The 13000-nt window shown below is 37.0% G+C and overlaps 2 protein-coding genes across 3 annotated transcripts in view; both read right to left on the bottom strand.

Annotated features, from left to right (window-relative positions):
* LOC123874418 (protein unc-13 homolog B) overlaps positions 1-3840 on the bottom strand; it is a 419803-nt gene extending 415963 nt beyond the window's left edge. For both annotated transcript variants that reach the window (XM_045919729.1, XM_045919731.1), the window contains exon 1: positions 3691-3840. In XM_045919729.1, coding sequence (XP_045775685.1) covers positions 3691-3712 — 22 coding nt within the window. In that variant the 5' untranslated portion in view covers positions 3713-3840. The remainder of the gene's footprint in view (positions 1-3690) is intronic.
* A 3855-nt stretch (positions 3841-7695) lies between these two features.
* LOC123874422 (protein prenyltransferase alpha subunit repeat-containing protein 1) lies at positions 7696-12798 on the bottom strand. Its single transcript, XM_045919741.1, has 3 exons — positions 12567-12798; positions 12095-12486; positions 7696-11463 (listed from the first exon to the last, which is right to left on the bottom strand). Exons 1-3 carry the CDS (start codon positions 12665-12667, stop codon positions 10595-10597), a joined length of 1362 nt encoding a protein of 453 aa, XP_045775697.1. The 5' UTR covers positions 12668-12798; the 3' UTR covers positions 7696-10594.
* Positions 12799-13000: the final 202 nt, after the last annotated feature.

Below are 13000 nucleotides of genomic sequence, written 5' to 3'. Positions count from 1 at the left end.
ACCAGCCTATATATAACAGGCATGCTGTACCTACATCTTCAACCACGGCATAACGTAATTTAAGTTTTCGCCAACAAGAGGTTTAGTGTATCTCAAAGATCATCCCTAAATCATTAATACTTAAGTGCGGCGCTCCAAAGCCAGGCTAATTCTAACCTAGTGCCTTCAGAAGTTTCCACTTTGTGTATACTAGGACCTAGTAAATGGAACTCCCTTGCGGCGCTATCGCGATCGTGGCACCTGTTTTTTTACACACAAGTATCTATGAAAAATCAGCGTCCTGCATTTAATGCATATGATGCAGGACATAATGCTGAGCTGTACACCCATTTGGGGTGGTGTCACAGATGAAAATGTATATTTGTATACTTTGTTTTTATCTGTGACACCAACAACAAATAAATGCATTTTCTTTCTTTCTTTCTTTCTTTCTATGTAGTTTTAAATAAACAATATAATGAGTACGTACAAGTCTAATTTTCTATTCTCTTTCATTGTTGCTTCAATTTGATTTACGGTCAAGCCACTTAACTACAGCCTTAATAAGTCCAAACGCCTCAAAGACGTGGGTAATCAAGTTTAAAAAAAAACTTTTTATTTTACAAATTATGTAATGTGATGTTTGAAGCTAAAAAAATCTTTTCTCGCAATATATTAAAAACTATAACGATGTTTGTTGAATATGCTCGCAACGCTGAAGTCGAATCACTTTACAAACGCCGCCCTTTACCACCTACGCAACAAACACGTGCCTTCATTACCAAATTGCTACGAAGCGGGTCACTAAGTACTAACAAATATTTATGTTTCAAGGAATATTAGCAATGTTTTTCCCGACATAACCCAAGAAATCTCATAGAACCATTTCATAATGATAAACAAAAGTTAAAATATGTCTCTTTATTGGTTTCCATGAACCACATCAACCAGTGACAACCAGTATCTGGTGGGAGGCTTTTTCCGTGGCTAGTTACCACCCTTCCGGCAAATCCGCGCCGCAAACCATTAAGCGTTCCGGTACGTTACCGCGTAGAAACCGATCATAAAATATGGGTTTAAGAGGGGTCTCTCCGTCACTCGCTCCATACAAACGTAGTTCCAATTTCATTTGAACATTAAGCAACCAAAGTCCATGAAATTTTGCAGACATATTCTAGAACTAATATCTATGCCTTTCCAGATTTCCGTTAAAATATTCGGTTTCAAAGTTAAGCGGTCTTAAAAATTCACATTCAAATCTTTAAACCCCTGTAATTTTAAAACTACATATTTAAAAAAATGTATAAAACACCACAGGCACAGTTAATAGTTTCTAGAATATGTCAGCAGAATTTAACGACGTAGTTAAGGTCCATTTTACTTTGACGCTTAGACGCTCAAATTCTACGTTGCTGAGGTTACCGAATTACAGTAGCTACAGTTAACGACAAGCCTAACTACCGGATCCCAGAGGTTCCGCGGAACCCACTTTGGGAATCGATGCATTAATCCATCGTTATCACGTGATAAAGTTTAACTAATGTTTAGCCCACGCGTTGCTTTGAACGTTGTTTAAGTAATATCAGAGTAAATAAAACCTTCAACTTCTCCCGTGCATAACGAATAAAGTCCCTTGTTTAATAGAGATACCTTCCCTTCAGATGGTAGATGCTTATCATAAATTATTGCATTTATTGAAATCAATATTGGTGATAATCGTTTCATTACATAATACTTTTTTATAATAATTAATCACGGCATAAAATTGTAAGCTTCAATTAATTAGAAATGGAAGCCAGCCGCTATTCGTAAATGCACCGAATAACGTAGCAATTTTCCAACCTACTATTAGACTGTGATAGAGGAAATTGAACCTTGTTAAGTGTGCTATTTAGCTTGCTTTTAGAATAATGCCATGCACTGCGGATTTTCGGTGAACGCCTATCAAGTTAGGGGAATATATTATAGGAATTATATTCCTATTTGCTTATAGGTCATTCAACTCGGTTTCGTATTTTGTTTGCACAGTATTTTTTCGACATTTGTCACGATAAATCAAAAATTATTATGCAAAAAAATAAATAAAAATCTGTTTTATTAGAATATAAATGTAAAGCTCTTTCATACCCCACTTGATATAGTTATCTTACTTTGAAAATTGAAAATAAGTACTAATGATTTTTTCATGAACACATTTAAATCAGTTTTTGTGCTGTTACCACAATTTCACGGTTTTCCCCTTTTCTTGCGCTATAATATCAACCATCTTCCAAATTTCGTAATTCTAGGTCAATGGGAAGAATCCTTTATTATGTAGGTTTCTTGACAGACACGATAGACAGACGAAGTGATTCTTTAAGGGTTCCTTTTTTCTTTTTGAGGTACGGAACCCTAAAAATAAGTGGAATTAAAATTTGTACAGTTGTAAAATCATATTATATTTAGTAAGCATTGATTTATGTGGTGAATGAAACTAGTTAATTACTAGTATCCATAACTACTTAATAATAATATTATAATATTAATTATAAATGCGAAAATGTGTCTGTCTGTACATCTGTCTAACTACTAGCTTTTCACGGCCCATCCGTTTTACGGGTTTAACCGATTCTGATGGGTAGAGATATCCTTGCATCCTGGGCATAAGATTCCCTGAGATTGTTAAAAACCAAAATGCACGTGGACGAAATTGCTACATCTAGTAGACTCATTAATTGAAAATGGATCACTTGCTATTTTATATTGCTTATTTTATTCTACTCGTGTATTATCTATTCTTATGAATAAAACTGCTCGCTTTCTAAAAAGTTCTAAAAAGCTCACGCAGGAAAACGTTCATAAAATTCTTGGATTTTTAATGGAAGATTTCCATTTCTAGTAAACTCATCCTAAGACAGCAGCGTTCTAAGAAGTGATACTTATCGCCTCAGATCTCGTTTTTCATCAGCATTAAATAGCGAATCCAGTAAATGTAGAGCCACGAACAACCTATTTATGTAAGTGTTGATGCGCTCCGCTGAAAAGATGAAAGGATTTCAAGACGATACTCGTAGTAAACTTTTACATAGAAAACGTAAGAACTACGTGATCAGTATCTAGGTAACCTAAGTTACAATTGATAACAACGTGCTCTAAATATGTAGGTTCTATTCTGAGCTTTTATTATATTGTTGTCTAATTCGGTTTCAATACAGCTTTTACAGTCTGTGAATGAAGATTTTTTCGTTCGAATTACTTACCGACGCGTACACTAGTTAAGTTATCTATAAATTAGAAACTCTACCAATATAAATTAACATTTAAATATAAACATATTCAGGACATAAAATAAATGGTTATAAATCTTTGTGTGATCAAACTTCAATTTATCGCTATCGCAATTGACACAAGATAATAATGCAAAAATACTCGAACAATATAGAAACAGCAGATTATATTCAGAAAAATAATATAGGCAAGGAAGTTGAATGATTTGTGATCTCAATGAGGAAATCCTACAGCTCTCTCCATAATATTATATTATTACATCAAGTTGTGCCTAATTAAAATTGAAAGCATCAATACGTAATGGAAGAATTTTGAGAACGGCGCGGCGCCCTACAACAGAGGCTTTGTGCCGTACACGCGTCCATAACGACCGGGAATGATTGCGTGAGACAAAAACACAAAGCGCAGAAGGGTCATCGAGAGTGGCGCGAAAACGTTACACACCTGTGACGCTGAGCAAGGACATGGTGGGACGAGTGTCCGTCTGGCCTGGCTGGCCCGTCGACCCGAGGCGGTCGGCGGGGCCGGCGCCTCACCGGCCGCCGCGGGGCGCCATCTCTCGCACACGCGCGCCCGGCTCTGCGCGGCCCGGCGACCGACTGACGCCCGGCGCCTGCCGCCTCGCCGCCGAGCCATCAACCTACACGCCGCAGGACATGCCTCCGCCGGCCGGCGCGTCGCACCGAGCTCCACTCATCACAATCCTCGCACCAGTGCGCACAGACGCGGCCCGGACTGTTCCGCTGATCTACACTCGCGAGCGCGCCGCCACGGCTCGAGACGCGACGAAAGCTCGTCGTGTTGGCTCGACTAATAATAAGGCTTCGAAAGCGCATCCACACATTTTTACGTTCACGTCCAGTACGCGCAAGCGCACTGGGAACGTCTTCTGACATCACCGGCACCCGGATTATTTTCGCCCGGCGAGGTAAATACCCTCACATCGATCGGACCCGGTTAAACTGGATGCAATTATTGCACTGGCCTACTCCTCTTACTGTAGCAGTTATATCGGTGGACAAATACGACAATCTTTAAGCGACAAACTTAGCAAAAAAAAAATTAAAAGCAGTTGCATTATTCCTCTAGTAACACGGTTCGCGTAATTTTATGTAATAACGAACAACTCCAACTTCCTAAGCCTGGACCATTTTATTGAAGTACTAGAGTTTAGGTGCAGTCAATACTAGATAAGGCTTATCGAAAATTTTATGAAGAAAATCTACTGGTAGGGTCATTAACGACGTAGACTTCAGACATTGACTAGTTTCGGTTGGAAAAGCTCACATATTTTGATGTTCATTAATCGTTTTTAATATATAAGTAATTCTTCAAAACAGATGAATAAAATAAGTATTATGTATCTCAAGTAAATACTCGAAGCCATACTCAAAAGCTCTTTTGAAAATCCTGTCTCTATTTGGTACCTAGTGACTCTACACCACTGCGCCGCTAATGGTTCAGAGCACAAATACATTTGCGAATAGGTATGTTAGGTAAGTTAAGCAAAATGAAATAGCAATCAACTATTTTGCGATGGGAAGGCAGCAGTGTATTCTAAATTTATAATCCACTCTCGTCTGAAGCCTTAAAGCGCTGGTTGCGAGAAGCTTTGACAAAGAAATGAAGCAAAACAAACCGCAGTAAGAAACTTTTGAAAAGAAACTTCAATATGAAATCTACTTACCGCAACTAAGTACTTTAAACTTCTTTAATTACGTCTTGTCATACATTGTTACTACCTGGTGAACCACATGTAGTTCACATAACTTGGCTCACATATTGCGTGAATGTTTACCTACCGAACTTGTATAAACAAAAATCGGCAAACTCACCACTTGTGAGCCAAAATATGGTTCCTAAATCATAAGGCCTATCTACTAAGTACCTGTAGATCTAGATTAAATTTATGAATTCAGGGCTGCCTTTATTGCGGTGTGATTGAAGGACGAACCAACAAACCAATAAGCCAGTAAACAAACGCACTTTCGCATTTAAAACATGGGTAAGTATAGGGTAGTGGTTCCGTGTATTAGATAACAGGCAGCCGCTAAAAAGGGCTCGATTGAAAATTGGTTTTTTATCGTTTTCTTGAAAAGTCATGGACCTAAGACATTCAATAAATTATTTATACATTCAAGTAGGTTCCTACTTAACTCATGTCAGTTTCTATGCAATCGCTTATGTAATCTTCTAGCTCGATACAAACGCTCTATCTGAAAATGCCACAACTCTTCAGTTTCCTGCATAATCAGAGATGTCTCACTTGCTTAGCTACATACAATTACTCCACTTGAGACATGCTTTCATTATTATTCATATATACTCTAGCAAGTACGTAGGTAGTAGGTACTTAGTATAAAGCAGTAGACTAGACGCAACCGCTAGCTGTAGGTTTAGATAGACATTATCTATTGTTATGTAGGTAAAATGATGGATATCTATTGTTAGGAAGAAGCGTACAGTTCCAGATTTAGGGGTTAATTAATATCAAACACGTAGGTCTGTGCTTTATTCTGTTACACTAGCTAGGAGTATCTGTTTAAAAGTACGTCTATATATTTACACAGATGGTTGCATAATACGTGGAGTTTGTATTTTGGAAAATGTGCCGAAATCACACAAAATGCTCAAAATGCCCTAGTGGGGGTTTTTTTTAGGGTTCCGTACCCCAAAAGGAAAAACGGAACCATTATAGTATCACTTTGTTATCTGTATGTCTGTCTTTCCGTCTGTCGTGTATGTCAAAAAAACCTATAGGGTTCTTCCCGTTGACCTAAAATCATGAAATTCGGAAGATAGGTAGGTATTATAGCACAAGTAAATCAAAAACCCAAAAACCGTGAATTTGTGGTTAGGTACATCACCAAAAAAAATTTAAATGTGTTTAAATTTTCAAAGTAAGATAACTATACCAAATGGGGTATCATATGAAAGGGCTTTACTTGTACATTCTAAAACAGATTTTTATTTATTATTACGTACAATAGTTTTTGAGTTATCGTGCAAAATGTCGCTAAAAATACTCGAGTACGGAACCCTCGATTGCGCGAGTTTGACTCGCACTTGGTGTGTACCCTGCCCATTGGCACTTCAGTTTTGAAACCCACTAAGCCCCTGATATACTTACTTATAACTTAGGTTTAAGAGAATGAATTATGAAATTCCTTGGAGAACCAGATTTACCCCGATTCTGAGGTTTTCTAAGAGTAGGTAGATACCTAATAGGTAATGCAGCATCGGCAGCATCATTGCTCCGTTACACAAAATAATCTTTATCAATGAGTTGTTGTGCTAACTTTGTTATGTAATTCGCACGTGGAGTCAGCGTCACTCGTCCCTTCCGACTTTCCACGAAATCACTCGGACTCGACCGCGGATATCGATCGAAAGTCCGCGAACGCGCGACACGCTTGTGACGTCACAAACGGCACGATTCTTACGAAGTACTATGCACAAGTAAACTCATATACTACTCACGACCTTATTACAAACATCGAGAATTCAAAATCGATTGATAAGCATTTCATAACATTAATCGATTGTTAGGAAGTTGTGGGTGCTACCAGCGTTACTCCCACTGTGCGAGCCTCCTGACCCATATTGAACGAGTTCTATTGCCGTGAAATTGTGTTGCGTATGCAATTTACACGCATCGTACCTACCTACCTCGATACTTATACACTCTGCGAGTTGATCTTAAAACTGATAAGTCACAAACTATGAAGTAAAACATATTGGGCTCGAAAATTCATTTTATGATTGCTTGTGACTTTATCATACCTATAGTGCGCGACAGGCTTAGATGGCAACCGGGGTGGACGCCCCGCACACCCGCGCTAACCTACTGCGAGTGTGCGTGCCGTCCCCCCAGTCTCATATCCCGATGCCATCTAAACCTTTCGCGTACTATACATAGTCCTTGTATTATAATTTATGCTTTTAGGAATAGACTACGTCTGCGATATCCTACGGCGTAGAATAAGGCGTAGCCAGCGTAGGACCTACGCGATCCGTAACACCGTAGCTATGGGCTACGGCGTAGCATCCCTATTGCACTGATCCATAGGGGTGGCTCTCTTCAAAATCAATGGATTACATTATCAAACAACTTTTATAACGGGAACATTAATAAAACGACATAAAATATTATTTATAGATTTATTCATAATATGTATTTAAAAAATTAAAATAAACGTTACATCCGTTAAAATAAATTTCGTTATGAAAGGTGTCCCAGTAAGTTTGGAAATGTGCGCCGTTTCGAACTGTTAATTAATGTTAAGTTCCCAAGGTTCTAGAATGGCAACCTGAGAACCAAACTACGTTTGTATTGAAAGCGCTGGATAGCGCGCTATGAAGCTTATCATTTTAAACTCGGAAATGGCAAGCTTTTCAAAATTCCAAATCTTACTGGGGCGCCTTTACATTTTTTAATAATAATAATATATAATTCTTAATTTCATTGCACTTTTAAAATATAAAAATTTGTCATTTCATTTTAAACCTCTTTTACTTACCTAGTATTCTATAATCTAGCAGAATTCTATAGCTCATACAATGCTCTAATTTCACACCAACTTAATTGAGGCTTAGGAAAAGCAATCCTTCCTTGTCCATTTTGTTTTGCTATGTGTTTCTAATAGGTACACTCTTTCACAAAACCCCTAGTACGAGTTTTTCATAGGTTTTGAATACGAAAAATGTCGTTTTGCTCCTGATATCTACAGCCAGCGCCGCGCCCCTAGCAAGCTTTAGAAAAAAAAAGAGATTAAAAATCGGTTGTACAAAAACATATGACTTTAAAAGAAGGGAGTTAGGTCTAAACTGTGTTTAAGTCATAAAATCGAATAGTACAATTGAAAAAATTAGATATGCAAACTCGCATTAGGGGCATAGTACTTCTTTCTCATGGTTCTCTATGGTTCACTATGGTTCAAGGTACGATGATAACAAAATCGAAGCGTAACGACGTAGTTTCTAAAAATGATTTAAAGTAAATTGATCTATGTCCTTTAAGGTAAGGTGATGTTATAGATAGGATAAATGTGTGTGAAACAATAAATATACGCATGGGGAATTCGTTACACGCATTAGTTTACTATAAATATTTCATGTCTGCTAATCATTCACATCGCAGAGCCTGCGCTCACTGCGAAACATACAGAACGTATGGACAGTGCCTTTTTAAGTACAGAATGTATCTGCTATACTCACATATTATTAGACTAAATACGAGAGTATAGCCATTCTATACTTAAAATGGAAATCACTCACGATAGTTTAAATATTGACAACAACCTTTGCCGCGAACAAAAAAGCGACATCGGATTGGGAAGGTCTCGAAGCGCGAAGGCGAAAAAACGGCACCACACACACGATTGTGAGCGTTCCGGGCAGCGAATGATAAAACATAGATGACGCGTTTTAATAATATTGCCATTCAATAATAGAAGGCACAAGGCACAAACTCATGTCAGTTAAATAATTTTTAGTAAAATTATTAACGTAAATCGTAACTGGCTCATGATTGGGCCATACAGATGCGACACTAGCCGCTGCTTTATTGGCAGACACAAAATGACTGGAGACAATTTGAATTAGAAACCGTGCGGCAGTAAACATACAGCACCTACCACGGTAGTTTTCGTTACAACCATAAAGAGGGGGGTGGACGGAAAGCTTCCATCTTTATCGTTCGCTGTTTCAAGTACTGTCGGGCGTGAGTGAAGAGCGGACTTTAAAAATACGCATAGCTGCGCTTCGCCTGCACAATGTGCCTTGAATCTATGAATAGATATGTATAGAATGTTTGAATACCTTTTAATTACCACGAGAGAGGACAGGAAGTTACCTTAATTCATTTTAATATCGTTTTCTTTACATTAAAGTCTTAACATTTACATGTCTTTTTTACATCTTAAAATAAAGTTTAAAATAACTTAAATTAGGTAATTTATTACAACATCAAGAATGATTATTGATTATACTTACATCAGAACACCAATGTGATTAGCGCAACTTAAGGAAAGTAGTCTTTGTATAAGTTAGGTACCACATTGATGTTCAATTTGGCTTGATAATTCTGTTGTACAATCTCTAAACTAAAAATGGCATGGCATTATATTATGTGCCTTTCACAATACTGCCTGCGGAAAAGGAAAGAAATAGATTTCTACTTGTCTTATTAGGTTAGAGATTGTGTACAGTACAATTACGATTATTTTATTCATATCTCTAATACAATCATCATAGAAAATTGGAAAAGCTTACATTTTAAAATACGAAAGTTAGGATCGCCAAGAGGTCCGCCGTCATTTGGTATGTAACAATCGCAATCACCCGATTGCCTGACACTGTCAATATTGGCTAAAATCACTTAAATGGACATAATATAAGTACGCTGGAAGAGATATGCCATAACAAATCATTTTTTGTGCAGATTCGAAGCGCCTCACGGAGCATACTGTAAATTAAATTGGATACTTTGCGACAAATGATCTTCGTATTGACACTATGTTAACTCATCACTAACATTTAGTTCCGAGTACGCTCACATGACGCTCACTGCTGCTATCAGCGCTAAAATGGCGAAAATCAAGTTGCTTCTAAAACATGTCAGCAATCGCAAGTCCAGCGTACTTATATTAACAGAGGTCAGTGGATAAAAAAATAGTTGCTATGAATAACAGCATAAATTCGTCCAATCACAACAATTGCGATTGTAGCAATGTGAAAATCACAACTTTCACGTGGATTCTCATGCTTGACACGGACACATGACGAATGTAGCTTGCCTCGGTTCATTTGACTGACTGCGTGGGTTGCAATGGTGATACCTTTCCATAAAAACTTAACCTGCGTAGCATGTCCATGCGTAGCAATAAACGGGAGCCTTGGGGGCCATAGCAGACACCATGCTTTAAGCATCAGCAATCAGCTATGTAGTTGCTTTTCTGACACTCGATGCAGCGATTGAATCTCCAGTCACAGTGACCAAGTTGATTTTATTTATTAAATAAGGATTCAAATATTAAAGAATGATTTAGGTTTTTCAAATATTCAGCAGGGAAGGCTTTGCTTTCCCAGGATAATAAGTAGCCTATGTATGTCCTTCCCCAAGATGCAAGCTATATCTGTACCAAATTTCATCAAAATTGGTTAAACAGATGGGTCATAAAAAGCTAGCAGACAGACACTTCTGCATTTTTAATTAGTATGGATTTCAATACAGTGATTGAATGCAGAAAGTGGTCAAAACGCATACAGCATCGATGCAGTCACCAATCGCCATGATAAAAGCATCGAGTTTGCTATGGCCCTAACCCTTGCGAATTACAAAATCTCATTATATGACACTATTAAGTCCTTCAACAAACTTCAAATATTTTTCATGTCTGTCGGCATAGTTGTCACCATCTGTCCGTCGCTCTTCTATCATTTTCTTCTCATGTGTCAATATCACATTGAAAAACACACTAGAATAGATGTGATTACTGTCATATCTGACTATCTTAGCCTGCTTCTGCCTCAACTCATCACAATTACATGTTTTGCAACTTTTCTTCACGAGGGCACCATTACGTCTAACGAGACCAAAATGATCATACATGATCACAAAGATTTCATGCAGTATGAACCTTCTGTGATACCACAATGTCTCGTGATGCTTATAGAATCTAACTAACTCATCATTCATTACTAGCAAATGAAATAATATTTCTACTTTTCTACATAGCTGTACATAATCTACAATACATTTACAGTTCTTATTGGTGTAGGCAAGTAACAGTTTCATCAGACTTTCTTCCGAGTAGCTCAGCAAATTTTCCTCTGATGCTTGAACCGTTACATCCTTAGGAAAATTTGCAGCTAAGACATTTACGAGAACCTTTCTTAAATTAACGTTTAGTGAACTTTGAAGACTTTTCCACAATTCGTTACTTAAACTATAAATATTTTTTAAGCAAAACTGATAGTAATGGAAACAACTAAAATCTGACACATGTTTGGATGTCCACTTCTCTGCAAAATGGTATTCTTTGATGAACAGAGCATCTAAGTTGAAACTGGATTTAATAGTTTTGAGTCTGTTTAACAGCCACATGCGATGATTCCAGCTGTGGTAGTTGTTAGGGCTCTTGTCCGATGCTAGGTCGCAAATGATAAGTTCATCATTCACTAAGCTTTCTACAACATGCATTGGCAGGGTACTATCTGAAAATAAAGTAGCAAGTAGTTTAGTATTATTGCATGATGAGGGTATTTACAATTCTGCAGACAACATTCAAATCAAATTTATTTAAGCAAATTATGGTGTTACAAACTAGTATGGTATTGGTATTAAATTATGGTAATAACTATAAATTAGATATTTACAGTTATTGTATAAAATTAGAGCTGTTCACAGTAACTGCCAGAGAAGTGTGCAAAAATATACATATAAATGTTTACAATGTTTCCTCACAATGATTTCTTCACTGCTCAAGCAATTAGTGATATATAATTGCTTAAAACATAACTCATAAAAGTTAGAGGTTCATGCCTGGAACCCCAACATCCCGAATAGGAGGTGGACATCGTAACTACTAGGCTATCACAGCTTTCTTATATTTGGCTATATAACAGCTTATATTTTGCTATTATATCATACATATTTATTTTCATTACAGAAAAGTAGTCATTGACAAAGTCTTTTCACAACAAAATTTAATTTGTATCATACATGTATTCATCGCAGAAAAGTAGTTATCGGCCAAGTTCAACCACAACAAAGATTTTCTTAGAAATGTTAAGTAGTATGATTGAAAGAATTTTAATAACTAATTTAAAACATAATTATATTTACCTTCTAATAATAACTCTAACAGCCATCTTCTGTAGGAAAATGCTTCATTACATTTTGGCTTTCTCGATAATACAAGCCGGGCAAAATGCAGTTCCACAGTCTTATCCAACAATGACTGAAGGACCATTTCACGTCTCTTATTCCATAAGGAGTTGATCTCTGGGTTGAGTAGAAGAGTCACATTTAGTAGCTTGATCAATCTATCACAGCTAAAGGCTATTTTTCTTGATTTGCGTTTGGGTTTCATACAATATTTGTCCATAAGCTCCGAGTAACAATACATATATACATGTTTCACACACCATGACTCCAGGCCTAAACAATTCTCCAAATGCAAAACAGGGGACTTATTCTGAAAATTGTTGTCCATAGGAACCACATCAAAAGCGTATCTGAAAATCATTTGCGATATAAGTTAAAGAACTTCTTAAAATTTATTGAAATTGAGCCAAATGTTTAAGACAATACTTACAACTCAGCTATTTTCGATAAAACATTGTGTACATCTTTTATTATTTTCTCCACTAATGCGAATTTATCTTCGTCCATAATGTATTCTAATCTCTTTAACATAAATAATAATATGTGATTAGATTTTTTTTTAATAGAATTTTGCAATTAATATTTACATTCTAACCCATTTTCAATTGTTGTTTTTTTAATGTTTGCTCTGCTTTCTTTTTCGATCTCATTCCTTTTTTGATTTTCCATAAACTATAGACCGCATACACCACAACGCGACGTTCTACATGTTGTACCAACTTTCACTTCAAAATCATCCCATAGATTTAGTCATCCTACTCACTCATGTCCAACCCATAGGTCGATGGTCCAACCCAAACGCCAACTAATTGGCCAATGTTTTCCCATTTTTTCAATCCAACGTGATCCGATTATCCAACGACC

This window comes from Maniola jurtina, chromosome 18 (assembly GCF_905333055.1).
Source record: "Maniola jurtina chromosome 18, ilManJurt1.1, whole genome shotgun sequence".
NCBI lineage: Eukaryota > Metazoa > Arthropoda > Insecta > Lepidoptera > Nymphalidae > Maniola > Maniola jurtina.
Note: the sequence above shows the minus strand (reverse complement) of the source record. Positions and strands in the feature narration are given on the sequence as shown.